General features: G+C 42.4%; 1 protein-coding gene across 2 annotated transcripts in view; it reads right to left on the minus strand.

Moving 5' to 3' along the window:
* Positions 1-4,472: 4,472 nt before the first annotated feature.
* angpt1 (angiopoietin 1) overlaps positions 4,473-14,551 on the minus strand; it is a 57,548-nt gene continuing 47,469 nt past the window's right edge. For both annotated transcript variants that reach the window (XM_055876046.1, XM_055876045.1), the window contains exons 8-9: positions 11,431-11,561; positions 4,473-6,165 (exon numbers count right to left, since the gene is read on the minus strand). In XM_055876046.1, the coding sequence (XP_055732021.1) occupies positions 6,002-6,165; positions 11,431-11,561 (295 nt within the window). In that variant the 3' untranslated portion in view covers positions 4,473-6,001. The remainder of the gene's footprint in view (positions 6,166-11,430; positions 11,562-14,551) is intronic.

A 14,551-nucleotide genomic window follows, 5' to 3' on the forward strand; every position in this document is an offset into this window, starting at 1 on the left:
ATAGAATTCCATATAGAACCCCTATTAATTCAATAGGATCTCTGTGGGTTCTCCTAAAGATTTGTCATCTAACTTTTAAAATGTATTATCTTTTTGTGGCATAAACACAAACAGTCATGATGTTTTTATCTGATTGTCAGAACAATCACTTCAAAGGGCTCCTTCTCCAGGCTACCCACACACGTTCATCTACTCGCACATTATTTCCAGCCTCCAAACAGTGGTGAATGGAAAGAGACATTTTTTACACAAAAAGGGTAATGACATTTGGCGATCGTCATTAGGCCAGAATTTATACGTCCCCTGCTGTCCACGCGTGTCTCGGTGTCGGCCACTCATCTCTGCCTTGGCAAAATGTCAGTGTTCTCATCTAACCACATCACATTGTGGAGCGTAGGCTATACAATCCGTTTTCAAGTCCATTTGCAAATTTTTCATTCGTCTGACATGCGGAAATAGCCTACAGTTTTCTTGACATTTTGTTTTAATTATTGTGATAGGCTCATACCCACGCTATTTATTTTGTCTGGACGCCGTACCAGACCGTCTTACTTTCACCCCTGGTTTTCATACAGATGTCTCAATTTCCGTTTTCCCTTTATTCTTCATGTGAGTAGGTGGTCTCAGGGGGTTGAGATGCCTCTCTGTGTTCACACTGCAGGTACTGTCTTTCCTCTTATCTGATCTGGTCTGGGCCAAGCACTGTCTACAGCCCAGGCACAGCAACCTCCCCCTCGCCCGCCCTTAGAAAACAGGAAATGATCCGTCTTCAGCACAGCTAACAGGCTGTGGAGGCAGGAGGCGGGGAGCGTTAAGAGGGGGGGCTAGGGTCAGACTACACTTCACCTAACATCCTGAATATGTGAGCCCCTAGTTGGACTTCTTTCTACTTCTGTCTACTTCTGAAGACATCAAAATCCTCTTTTTGAAGAAAACACCCATGCCTCCTGCACAGTGGAATGATTCCCCATCCTTCATCGTCCATTCTGTATCCTGCACTTCTATAGTGGGGGGAGCCGACCTCATTGCTCCTGTTCATTGTGTGTCTGGACACTTCCCCCCCCCCCAACCTAGCCCCTGTATGGAGGACATTCCAGTAAGGGTGTCAGGTCAGCCCAGGAGCTAAGGGATAAGCAGCTGTTTGCAGGCAGACGTAATTTGTTCAACCTCTGATTAGGCCCCAGAAATGTCAACGATGAAGAGACACCAACGGTGTCGGCAGCATCATTTGACACCTCTGCAATCTGTCATGGCAGAGAGCTGCAGTGTATTAAGGGGCCGAGTCGAGGGGGAGACAAAGGCAGCTGCCTTGCGCACAGGGGTCCTCATAATCTCAGCACCATTTGCCTAATAGAAGGACTCACTCGTGTGCCATTCCTCTGTGTTTCTCCTCTATTTGACTTGGTGTGAAAGACAAGGTATTGTCATAAGAGAGAGTGGCGAATTGCCTCTGTTTGGTAGAAATGTAGGACCCCGCTGGGCACACACTGGTCGAATCAACGTTGTTTCAAAGTAATTTGTCAGTGTGGAAAATACATTGGATTTAAAAAAGAAAAAAGTTGTCAACCAGTACTGTTTTCCTTGAACATTGAAATTAGGGCAAAACTTCAATTTAAATACATTGACTTAACTTGACTAACAGGTTGTTACATCAATCTAATTTCCACATAATCATAAGAACTATGTATACATTGAATTTGTGTCGAAGATTCCACCTAAAAAACATCAATATTTGTTTTAATGCTATGTTCAATGTATTAGGTGGTTTAAATTTGTGTTGAATTTCATGTTTAATTAGACATATTTTATTTGACCATGTTCTCAATGTTGATTATAAAATGGAATATTTGAACCAATGTCATTGTTTCAACATTAATGCTATCGACCTAAATAAAGAGGTATGTTGAGATAAAATTCCATGTCACAATACGCTGACAAATGATGTTGAAACAACGTTTATTCAACCATTGGGACCTGAGTGTGTATGTGTCAAAGGATGTTGTGGTGAGAGAGACTTGTGAATGAATACATTGTAATGTGACCCCAAAAGCGGTCTGTTTCGAAATCAGCACATCGTACATTAAAAAAAAACGACCAATGTATACCCAGATTGAAAACATTAGTGCATCACATGCTTTTTATTTAGTTTAACAACTTGACATTTCGACCACTTGTTACAAAAAAAATGTAGTTGAATTAAAATATCAAATCTACGGTTTAATGAGGTAAAAGCAGAGTCATTTAAGGCACGTTTCTCAACTCTTATTATTATTACTTCTACGGTTTATGCTCAACTTCAAAACACCACTGTGGTTCTGGAGGAATAAAAACAAAATGGAGTGGCTTTCCTCAGGAAAGTTATTTTACATATACACTTAAATTATACAATTTTAGTATGTTAATAAACATGTCAATTCATAGTTTTACAAGTTCCATGTGTCTTTCCTCAACATGTAACCCACCTTTAGTAACATTGCATATTAAACCGTGCATTCTTTCTTGTTGTTTCATGCTGGTAGTAATGCAATACAAGTACACACAGTACACTTAAAGGAAGCCTCCATTTTATGCCTCAGCCAAACGTTGTTAAAACAACCGTTTCTAAGCTGCAATGATGAGAGAGAGAAAAACCTATCTGGATCTGGGGTTCAGTGCGGTTGTATGTCTAAGCAAAGACACATTCGAAGGACGTTGTGGGGTGTTTCCAATAAAATGGGACTTATCTTTTGGTCAGTGGTTAGAGTTTCAAAATATGGACAGACCACATTTCTGTCAAGGCCCTGTAGCCACCTCCGGTCATAAAAAGGGGATTATTCATAACATAACCTCTCCCCCTTTTTTAAAAAAAACCATCGCGAAAGCAAAGCAAACTGAGGAGTACCATTTGAAAGGAACATTTATGAAGCTATGATCCAAGCGCACACAATGGCTAGGTATTATTATTTTATTTATGTGGTCTGAATGGGTCAAATCATCTACACTTTGCTGTACACAAATACTATATACTGTACAGTGTTTTCAAATGAAAAAGCACAATCTGATATTCAAAAGGTTCCAAAACGCTCAGAAAAGGTATAATAACACCATCCATTTCTTTACACTTTAGGGGGGTAGATGACAGCAATACTTGAGATGGAAAACGTACCATATTCATACAACATCTAGAAATAAATAGTGCATAATGTGCACTACCTTCAATTGGTTTGGTGTAATACATAATGTTGTCCTTCTTATACACAGTTTTACTAGTTAAGGTATGGCAATGCTTTAATATTATATACACTGCTCAAAAAAATAAAGGGAACACTTAAACAACACAATGTAACTCCAAGTCAATCACACTTCTGTGAAATCAAACTGTCCACTTAGGAAGCAACACCGATTGACAATAAATTTCACATGCTGTTGTGCAAATGGAATAGACAAAAGGTGGAAATTATAGGCAATTAGCAAGACACCCCCCAAAACAGGAGTGATTCTGCAGGTGGTGACCACAGACCACTTCTCAGTTCCTATGCTTCCTGGCTGATGTTTTGGTCACTTTTGAATGCTGGCGGTGCTCTCACTCTAGTGTTAGCATGAGACGGAGTCTACAACCCACACAAGTGGCTCAGGTAGTGCAGTTCATCCAGGATGGCACATCAATGCGAGCTGTGGCAAAAAGGTTTGCTGTGTCTGTCAGCGTAGTGTCCAGAGCATGCAAGCGCTACCAGGAGACAGGCCAGTACATCAGGAGACGTGGAGGAGGCCGTAGGAGGGCAACAACCCAGCAGCAGGACCGCTACCTCCGCCTTAGTGCAAGGAGGTGCACTGCCAGAGCCCTGCAAAATGACCTCCAGCAGGCCACAAATGTGCATGTGTCAGCATATGGTCTCACAAGGGGTCTCATCTCGGTACCTAATGGCAGTCAGGCTACCTCTGGCGAGCACATGGAGGGCTGTGCGGTCCCACAAAGAAATACCACCCCACACCATGACTGACCCATCGCCAAACCGGTCATGCTGGAGGATGTTGCAGGCAGCAGAACGTTCTCCACGGCGTCTCCAGACTCTGTCACGTCTGTCACATGTGCTCATGTGCTCAGTGTGAACCTGCTTTCATCTGTGAAGAGCACAGGGCGCCAGTGGCGAATTTGCCGATCTTGGTTTTCTCTGGCAAATGCTAAACGTCCTGCACGGTGTTGGGCTGTAAGCACAACCACCACCTGTGGACGTCGGGCCCTCATACCACCCTCATGGAGTCTGTTTCTGACTGTTTGAGCAGACACATGCACATTTGTGGCCTGCTGGAGGTCATTTTGCAGAGCGCTGGCAGTGCACCTCCTTGCACAAAGGCGGAGGTAGCGGTCCTGCTGCTGGGTTGTTGCCCTCCTACGGCCTCCTCCACGTCTCCTGATGTACTGGCCTGTCTCCTGGTAGCGCCTCCATGCTCTGGACACTACGCTGACAGACACAGCAAACCTTTTTGCCACAGCTCGCATTGATGTGCCATCCTGGATGAACTGCACTACCTGAGCCACTTGTGTGGGTTGTAGACTCCGTCTCATGCTACCACTAGAGTGAGAGCACCACCAGCATTCAAAAGTGACCAAAACATCAGCCAGGAAGCATAGGAACTGAGAAGTGGTCTGTGGTCACCACCTGCAGAATCACTCCTGTTTTGGGGGGTGTCTTGCTAATTGCCTATAATTTCCACCTTTTGTCTATTCCATTTGCACAACAGCATGTGAAATTTATTGTCAATCGGTGTTGCTTCCTAAGTGGACAGTTTGATTTCACAGAAGTGTGATTGACTTGGAGTTACATTGTGTTGTTTAAGTGTTCCCTTTATTTTTTTGAGCAGTGTGTATATATATATATATATATATATATTTATTTATTTATTTATTTATTTATTTATTTATCTGTATTCATTACAGTATATTATTTTTCATATTTAAATGAGGAAAGAAGATCACCACATTTTTTGCCTTGGCAGACATAGTTTGTCAGCCAATACCAAATGCAGATAAATCTCCGTCAGTTGCCAAATCCAATAATAACGTGGCATTTTGAACTTTGAAAATAATCAGAGCACTCTGGCAGGACAAGAACTATATAAGTGGCAGCAAAACCATTGACTGAGCCAGGCTTGTTCTCAGAACTGACTTTGGAGTCCGCAGTACATATAAGACCAACATTTTATACTGACGGTGACCTTGTGACCTTGTGACTTTTCCTCTCCAGAAACGATCCAGAGTGACTTATGTAAAAAAACAAACATCATGTCATTCCAAATGTATTAGGCTATATAGGAATAAAAAGCATGAAATACAAAACATTGTTCAATGTCCCAATGTCTTGGTGCAACACCTCTATAAAAATGCCTATATCTCCCATTTGGTTGTGAGAACATTCCAGATGCGCATAGGGAGTCGTGTAGTCTGAAGGCGTCTATGCAGTCTGTCATGCAGTCTATGGGTAGTTGCGTGGTCTGTCATACAGTCTACATATGCAGACAAAGCTGCAATGTTGCAGTCAGTTCCCAAAAAGGAGAGAAGTCTACCCCAATAGTCCACAGGCCTGGGGTGAGAGCTGAACTCTACTTGAGTCCATGCGTCAAATATAAGAAAAGAGCGAAGCAGTTTGTCCTCCAACTTCGCAAGGAGTTCATCACTCACAGTTTAGCTCTACGATAAGACGAGATCCTCTCTCATTCCACAAGCCCTCTTCTCTCCAACCACACTTCCAGGCTGACACCTGGAGTAACGTTACCAAGCAACAGCCAGGTGATGTAGAGTTCCCCTCCGGACAAACTCCAAAGTCGTTATGGTGAGGCGATAGTAACAGGGTAAAGCAGGAAGAGTTCCTCCTAATCTAGTTGTCCCATTGGCCGTACAGAGAGTGTGGGGAGAAACTCTAACGTTGCACCTGAAATGGCATCCTATTCCCTATACTGTGCACTCATTTAAAAGTATTGCACAATCTAGGGAATAGGGTGCCATTCTGGACGCACTCGATGTCTAGGAGAAGTCCAGCGGACGAATCATCATGGTTGTTGCTCGTAGCGAGTAGCTGGGACCCTTAAAGTAGTGCCACTTGATGCCATTTAGCTTCCCGACGTGTTGCCCTTTGGTGAAGTACATTCCGTTGAGGTTGGACGGGCCGCAGGCATCGAACCACCAACCTGGGCAGAGCAAAGAACAGATGGAGGGAATTAGATCATTTTATAAGCCCCTATGACAAAAAGTTTAAAACAACCAAAGACAGACATTAGTGTGTATGAAACGCCGTTGCTTAAAGCTAAAAGAAAGCAGAAACTTTACACCAGAAGGTCCTAGACTGTAAACTTTGAGTTTCTCTATTCTGGTTCTGCAATGTTGAACCTTGAGAGAATGCCACAGTAAACTCCAACAGCAGCAATGGAGCAATTGTTTAGACATAATTGCAAAGGTATGTAAGCATGTTAACCCTCGCAAGGCTGCCGGCCCAGACGGCCTCAGAGCACGCGCAGACCAGCTGGCTGGAGTGTTTACACACATATTCAATCTCTCCCTATCCCAGTCGGCTGTCCCCACTTGCTTCAAGATGTCCACCATTGTTCCTGTACCCAAGAAAGGAAAGGTAACTGAACTAAATGACTACCGCCCCGTTGCACTCACTTCTGGCATCATGAATTGCTTTGAGAGGTTAGTTTTAAGGACCTGTTAACTCTCAATGGTATTTCGAGAAAGAGTAGATGTGCATAGGCTCAAATAAGCTCGGTTGGGATTGGCATTCAGAAGAGTTGAAATTCCCTGCATATAATGCTGTTTGTATGTACTTTTTTTATCCTCTTACTAATTTCTCCCTCAACGGTAATGTATTGCTTTACCCCTAGCACCAAAGAGCACATGAAAAAAAGCAAGACAAATATTTTATTTTCAGGTTGGCACCGTGTGGCATGTGTCAATCGATGGGTGGTATATGGTGGGGCACAGCCTTTCCCCTCAGGTCTAAATACCAGTGCCAGTGTGAGCTGTGACATTTCACAGAAGACCTAACACTGGGTCCCACAGTTCGTACTGTTGTTCTTGTCTTTGCATGGGGTCAGGGTGGCAAAGGTTTTCCCATTGGTTCTTTGTGACTAAACCCATGGGGATGTATTTCCGATTTGATCAGTATCCTCTGTTTCCAGTGCTGAGCTTTTACTCTCTTGTAAAAACAGATGCCCCTGCTAGAAACACTTGGTGATCTGTTTCCAGACCGGATAGTCTTTTGTCATTGTCACCTCAGTACACTAGTGAACATACAGTAGGACTGGGTTAGGTCTGTTCAGTATGACTGAGCTTGTGTGTACAGCGCCTTCAGAAAGTATTCACACCCCTTGACTTTTTCCACATTTTGTTGTGTTACAAAGTGGGATTCAAATGGATTTAATTGTTATTTTTTTGTCAATGATCGACACAAAATACTCTAACGTCAAAGAGGAAGAACAAGTCTAACATAGTGTTTTCTTTTCCAGTAATTAAAAAAAAACTATTATCTCTTGTTTAGAGAAGTATTCAACCCCCTGAGTCAATACATGTTAGCATCACCTTTGGCAGCGATTACAGCTGTGAATATTTCTGGGAAAGTCTGCAAGAGCTTTGCACACCTGGATTGTACAATATTTGCCCATTTAAGTCTTGCCATAGATTTTCAACATGATTTAAGTCAAAACTGTAACTAGGCCACTCGGGAACATTCAATGTTGCCTTACTAAGCAACTCCAGTGTATATTTGGCCGTATGTTTTAGGTAATTGCCCTGCTTAAAGGGGAATTTGTCTCCCAGTGTCTGTTAGAAAGCAAACTGAACCAAGTTTTCCTCTCGGATTTTGCCTGTGTTTAGCTCTATTTCAATAATTCTTATCCAAAAAGAAAACTGACAAGCATACCCATTACATGATGCAGCCACCAACATGCTTGAAAATATAAAGAGTAGTACTCAGTGATGTGTTGTGTTGGATTTACCACAAACATTACGCTTTGTATTCAGGAGAAAAAGTGAATGTCTTTGCCACATATTTTGCAGTATTACTTTAGTGCCTTATTGCAAACAGGATGCCTTTTTTATTCTGTACAGGCTTCTTTCTTTTCACTCTGTCATTTATGTTAGTGTTTTGGAGTAACTACAATTGTTTTTATTTGAACCTTTATTTAACTAGGCAAGTCAGTTAAGAACAAACTCTTATTTTCAATGACGGCCTACCGGGGAACAGTGGGTTAACTGCCTTGTTCAGGGGCAGAACGACAGGTTTTTACCTTGTCAGCTCAGGGATTCGATCTAATAAACCTTTCGGTTACTGGCCCAAAGCTTTAACCACTAGGCTACCTGCCGCCCTCTAACCACAAGGCTACAATGTTGTTGATCCATTCTCAGTTATCTCCTATCACAGCCATTACACTCTGTTACAGTTTTAAAATCACCATTGGCCTCATGGTAAAATCCCTGAGTGGTTCCTGTCAGAACCAACGCTGGAGATGAGAAGCAAGTATGGAGAGTGAGATTAAATTTTGCACAGACATAGGACAGGAACAGCATCAGAACTGGGTAACACCACGACATACGACAATTAATGCAGAAGCGGGGAACAGAGCTGGGGAACATACAGATATAGGGGAGGTAATAACTCTGGTGATTGACTCCAGGTGAGTCCAATGAATCGCTGATGCACGTGACGAGGGAAACAGGTGTGCATAATGATGGTGGCAGGAGTGCGTAGTGCTGGGCAGTCTGGCGCCCTCGAGCGACAGAGAGGGAGAGCAGGAGTGACACTTCCCTTCTTCTCCGGCAACCGAGTTAGGCAGGGTGCCTGTATCATAGTAGTGACTTGGTGTATTGATACAACATCAAAAGTGTAATTAATAAGTGCACCATGCTCAAAGGGATATTTAATGTATTTAATGTCTTAATTTTTTATATATATATATATATATATATATATATATTATAGGTTCCCTTTGCGACCCATTGGAAAACTTCCCTGGTCTGTGGTTTAATCTGTGCTTGAAATTCACTGCTCGACTGAGGGACCCTAGAGATAATTGTGTGTGGGGTACAGAGATGGGGTAGTCATTTAGAAACCACGTTTAACACCATTATTGCACACAGAGTTAGTCCATGCCACTTATTATGGGACATGTTAAGCACATTTTTACTCCTGACAAAAGGGTTGAATAGTTATTGACTCAAGACATTTCAGCTCAGATTTTTTAATGAATTTGCAAATAATTCCATTTTGACATAAGGGGTATTTCAATTGAATCCAAAAGTAATCCATTTAAATGAATTTAAAACAACAAAATGCAGAAAAAGTCAGGGGGTGTGAATGCTTTCTGAAGGCACTGTTTGTTTTTCTCCTCTTTGGTTACTAATGTTTTTCTTGCTGTTTCTACTTCACTGATAATATATACATGTTATTACAGTGAATATGGTAAAAATAATGTATGTCAGTGCTCTGCTAAACACACTGCTGGATTGTGAGACTGGCTTGTTGAATTAGGGGAAATACGCAGTCCTTAGATCGGGTTGGACAGAATTCCCCGATCCCCGATATTGTCTTCTCTTGCCACCGACCATAAACGGTTTACAAGCCCAGTCCTCCACTGGGGAACTGTCATACAGTGAGTAGGGTCACCTTGCTCCACTTACACAGCCAGAGAATTAGAGTCATGTTGAATCTCCCTGACACTTGGTACCCGGCCCGTGGACATTTATGGTGCTAATCTGAAACCCCAAATGTGTTGTAGTGGGAGTGCAGAAGTTAGGAGATGCAGTAAGCTCCACACACGCCTCATTACGCTGTACTGTGGTACAGTGCCACCTGCACAGGTCCGTGTTAAAATGACACAACCCAGTCTCAGGGTTTGAGCTAGGAGGAGTCAGGCTAGTCTTGTAGTGGAACCAAGTTCTCTACAACAATTGTCCAGGATGCATTACAAAGATAAATCTTCCTTTCTGCCATGATGTAGTGGTTTGTGGGGACTCTTCTTGTGCCATCTCTCAGTGTGGTGCATTATTGGGTCTCCCCTACCACATCACTAAATAGTACATTATTGGGTTCTCTTTGTACCATGTCACAGTGTGGCAGTGTTGGGGAGTAGTGCACTTTATGTATACTGAACAATAATACAAACACAACATGTAAAGTGTCCCATGTTTCATGAGCTGAAATAAAAGATGCTAGAGCTTGTTTCTCTCAAGTGTTGTGCACAAATTAGTTTACTTCCCTTTTTAGTGAGCAATTCTCCTTGGCCAAGATAATCCAAACACCTGACAGGTGTGGCATATCAAGAAGTTGATTAAACAGCATGATCATTATGCAGGTGTACCTTGTGCTGGGCCTGGCTCCCTAGTTTAAAATGTACAGTTTTGTCACACGACACAATGCCACAGATGTCTCAAGTTTTGAGGGAGTGCGCAATTGGCATGCTGACTGCAGGAATGTCCACCAGAGCTGTTACCAGAGAATAGAGTGTTAATTTCTCTACCATAAGCTGCCTCCGACATCGTTTAAGAGAATTTGGCAGTACATCCAACTGGCCTCACAACCGCAGACCATGTGTAACCACGCCAGCCCAGACCTCCACATCTGGCTTTTTCACCTGTGGGATTAACTGAGACCAGCCACCCGGACAGCTGATGAAACTGAGGAGTATTTCTGTCTGTATCAAAGCCCTTTTGTGGAGAAAAACTAATTCTGATTGGCTGGGCCTGGCTCCCTAGTGGGTGGGCCTGGCTCCCAAGCAGATGGGCCTATGCCCTCCCAGGCCCACCCCTGGCTGAGCCCCTGCCCTGTCATGTGAAATACATAGATTAGGGCCTAATTAATACATTTAAATTGACTTATTTCCTTATATGAATTCTATTTCAGTAAAATATTTAAAATTGTTGCATGTTGCGTTTAGATCTTTGTTCAGTATAGTTCAACTAGTAATTTAACTACATTTAACTACATGCAGTAGCTTGGTGGTAGTTGAACTCAATTCACATCTTGGTAGTGTTTTCAGTAGTTCATTAAGATTTTTTTTGCCATGTAGCAGTGTAGCTAACTACTGGAACTATACACACTTATTATTTTGCCAAAAATACAATTAAACATGGGTAAAGTAGGCAAGAATGTTTTTGTTTTTTCAGCATCAGACCTGCCTAATTCTCACTTCAAACATAGTTTTTGTGTTTAATAGGCTAAATTACACATTCTGTTAACATTTGACCCCCGAGTGATATGGTCTTGCAATATGTAGTCTGACATTCAAATTTAGATATGATAATTTATCACTAAGTATTTTGTAGTTACTTTTTCAATGTAACTTTAAGGGTAGCTTTACTTTTGCTTAACTTCTTCCATTGTGAAGTCATTGGTAGCTTGGTAAACAATATTTTCAACAATGCAGTGTGGTGCACTATGGGGACACCCTGGTACTTACCCCCTGTGAGCATGAGGGCACACTTGCAGATGCAGTTGTCGTTGTCCATGTCTTTGGTGCTGAAGTCTGCCCCGTGGATCACCAGACTGCTCTGCCTGCCCGCTGTCCCACTGTGACTCTTCAGGAACAGTCTGAGAGGAGGAGGTAGAGGATGACAAGAAAAAGGGGACAAAATAGAAGAGGGAGATTAGAGGGAGAGAAGAAGACATAACACAATGGAAGAGACCTCCCGAGAAAGTTACACTTTCAGCAGTGATTGCCTGTGTAAATCTGTTCTGCAAACAGTCTCTCCGCCTGGGTCAACATGAATGAAATAAAGAGAGAGAATTGTAGACAAAGTTGTCTGGGAAGCACCTGCAAGCCTCAGAGCAGCTATTTACAGTACAACAGGAGCAGAGAGACCAACGACCAGGTCATTAAGGGCTGACCCAGGTACAGCCCAATGAGGCACCATCATGTAGACTACATAACTCCCATCCCACTGGTCCTAGTCCTGTACTGTATGTCAGATACAGTGTCCCTCCTTGTGTGTATGCAATGCACTATGCCCACTGTCTTCCCTCCTGTGCTCATACAGTACGGTGTGATACATTCTTCTCTGTCAGAATTATCAGAGGCCTGCTGCGCTTACTATGGCAGGCCTTTTGGTGGAGAGAGAGCATATTAACCCAAAGACGTTGTATGTTACAGTATTGCAGGCCTGCTGCCTGCAGGGCTGCTCAGTCTAACCTACACATGTGGTACCTGTAAATCAACCAAGGCCCCAGCTGTACTGGTGAAAGACATAGTGAACCAGCGGACACATACAGGAAGGGCAGGGTGGGCCAGTATCATGGAACCCCTGTCTAGGGGCACCGTGGCTGGGGTGGGTTGAGATGGATGTCTCTGGAAGGTTGGTTGGGTGGAGGGGTAACATAATGTTGTTTTCTCGTGCCGTGTCGCTAGAATAGTGTGTTTTGTGGAGTTCTATTTTTAGGTTGAGTGACTGGCATTGCAAGGCCACAAGGCATTGTCTATTGACGAGGTGATTTGGCCAGGCGTAATCTTACATCTCAAAGTTCAGATTGGTGCAATGATGTCATTAGCATGCTTGACATCAACTAATGTTGGAAGCTGGTTGAATATTTATTCCATGATCAAAAAGAGTCAATGACTCCAAACCATACACCTTGGTGTCTTCCTCATCGATCCACCCACTCCATGACTACCTTTCTCAGATCCAATCACCACCATCCTTCTCACCACTCAACCCCTAACAATTCTCCCCAATTGGGAATTGAATAGGGTCTAAGAGAGTCAAAGGGTGGCTACTTTGAAGAATCTCAAATATAAAATATATTTTGATTTGTTTAACACTTTTTTGGTTACTACATGATTCCGTATGTGTTATGTCATAGTTTTGATGTCTTCACTATTATTCTACAATGTAGAAAATAGTTTAAAAAAAAGGAGTTGGTGTGCCTAAACACACTTGAGGGTGTGTCATTGTGAATTGTGAAATCACTCTTGGTAAGAGAGCAGAAATGCTGTAGTGTCAAGCCTCTCTTTCCTGCTGTGACCTGCATCATTAGGAGCTCATTCTGTGGCCTGCCTTTCTCTAACCCACATTATCACACGCCTAAGAGTTTTCTCTCACCAAAGAAGGACTCGCAGAGCCAAGGAACTCTGTCAGAGGACCATGCCAATGTGTCTGCTCTGTGCTCTGAAACATGTTCTGTTAAGCAAAATCATTTCCTGAGACCCATTGCCGTCAATCAGAATGGACAGGGGAGTAGGCGGGTAACAAGTCTTCGTCAAATTTTGTTTTCTCCTATGAGAACGGTTGGAAAGGCTTTTAAAAATATATATCTGTATAAAGTACCAGTCAAAAGTTTGGACACACCTACTCATTTAATGTTTTTCTTTATTTGTACTATTTTCTACATTGTAGAAGCATAGTGAAGACATCAAAACTATGAAATAACACATATGGAATCATGTAGTAACCAAAAAAGTGTTAAACAAATCAAAATATATTTGATATATATACACGTAGAGTTCCACATATTTTATTAGAGAAAGTGAAACTTAGAAAAACCAAAAGGTGGAAGGTGGAAAAAATGCTACTTAAGTATGATCCCCAATTAGAGACAACGATAGCCAGCTGCCTCTAATTGGGAATCATACCAAAACCCCAACATAGAAAATAAACCTAGAACCCCACATAGAAAATATAAACTAGAACAACACCTAGTCACGCCCTGACCTACTCTACCATAGAAAAGAAATGCTCTCTATGGTCAGGACGTGACACTCAAACTGTCATTGACTGACACATCTGCTTGTAGCTGTGTGGTTTCAGGTTAGATTCATGAAGTAGAGACACTGGTCAGTGGTGTGTATTCTTGGAGCAAGTCTTTTAACATGAACATGACTCCTGTATTTAGACAGCTGTGTAAATGGATGATTTGTACGGAGCGAAAGAGGAAAGAAGTGACTGTATCACTGTTGGGAATTCAACTAAGCCACTAATCCAATACTGTATTATGTAGTGGAGAGTCATAGCTCTAATCAATGGTTTTATCTGAATCAAAGGTGGGTTGGATGAACATGCTGAAATTAGACATGGTAGTGGGGTGATGAAATAGTGTAGGGAGTTGTGTGTGTGTGTGTGTGGGGGGGGGGGGGGGGGGGGTCCTGAAAAGTGATGGAAAGCATTAACTTTTTTTTTTTTTTTTTAATTTTCCAGGTCCTGAATTTGTTCAAATGTATTTTAAGCTTAAGGGTTAGGGTTTTGGGGTTAAGGTTTAGGGTTTAGGGTTAGGTTTACGGTTTTTGGGGTTAGGGAAAATATGAAAAAAAAAAAAAGGTACACTCCAAAAAGTCCTGAAATTTCACGAAAACACAGCTGTGTGTGTGTGTGGGTGGGTGTGTGGGTAGTGGAAGGGTGGGTGTAGTGAGTCTTCATTTGTGACACAGAACGACTCTGACCCTTTAAGACTACAGAAGTTCTTGCAGATACTCTATTATACCTCTCATATCACAAAACACAGCTTGAGTTCCTGGCAGTTTAACTTCTGTTCCTGACCCACACAATCCAGGATGTAGCCTGCTACTGCTCTGATAAAGAACAGACACAAGC

The sequence above is a fragment of the Salvelinus fontinalis genome, chromosome 22, assembly GCF_029448725.1.
Source record: "Salvelinus fontinalis isolate EN_2023a chromosome 22, ASM2944872v1, whole genome shotgun sequence".
Lineage (NCBI taxonomy): Eukaryota > Metazoa > Chordata > Actinopteri > Salmoniformes > Salmonidae > Salvelinus > Salvelinus fontinalis.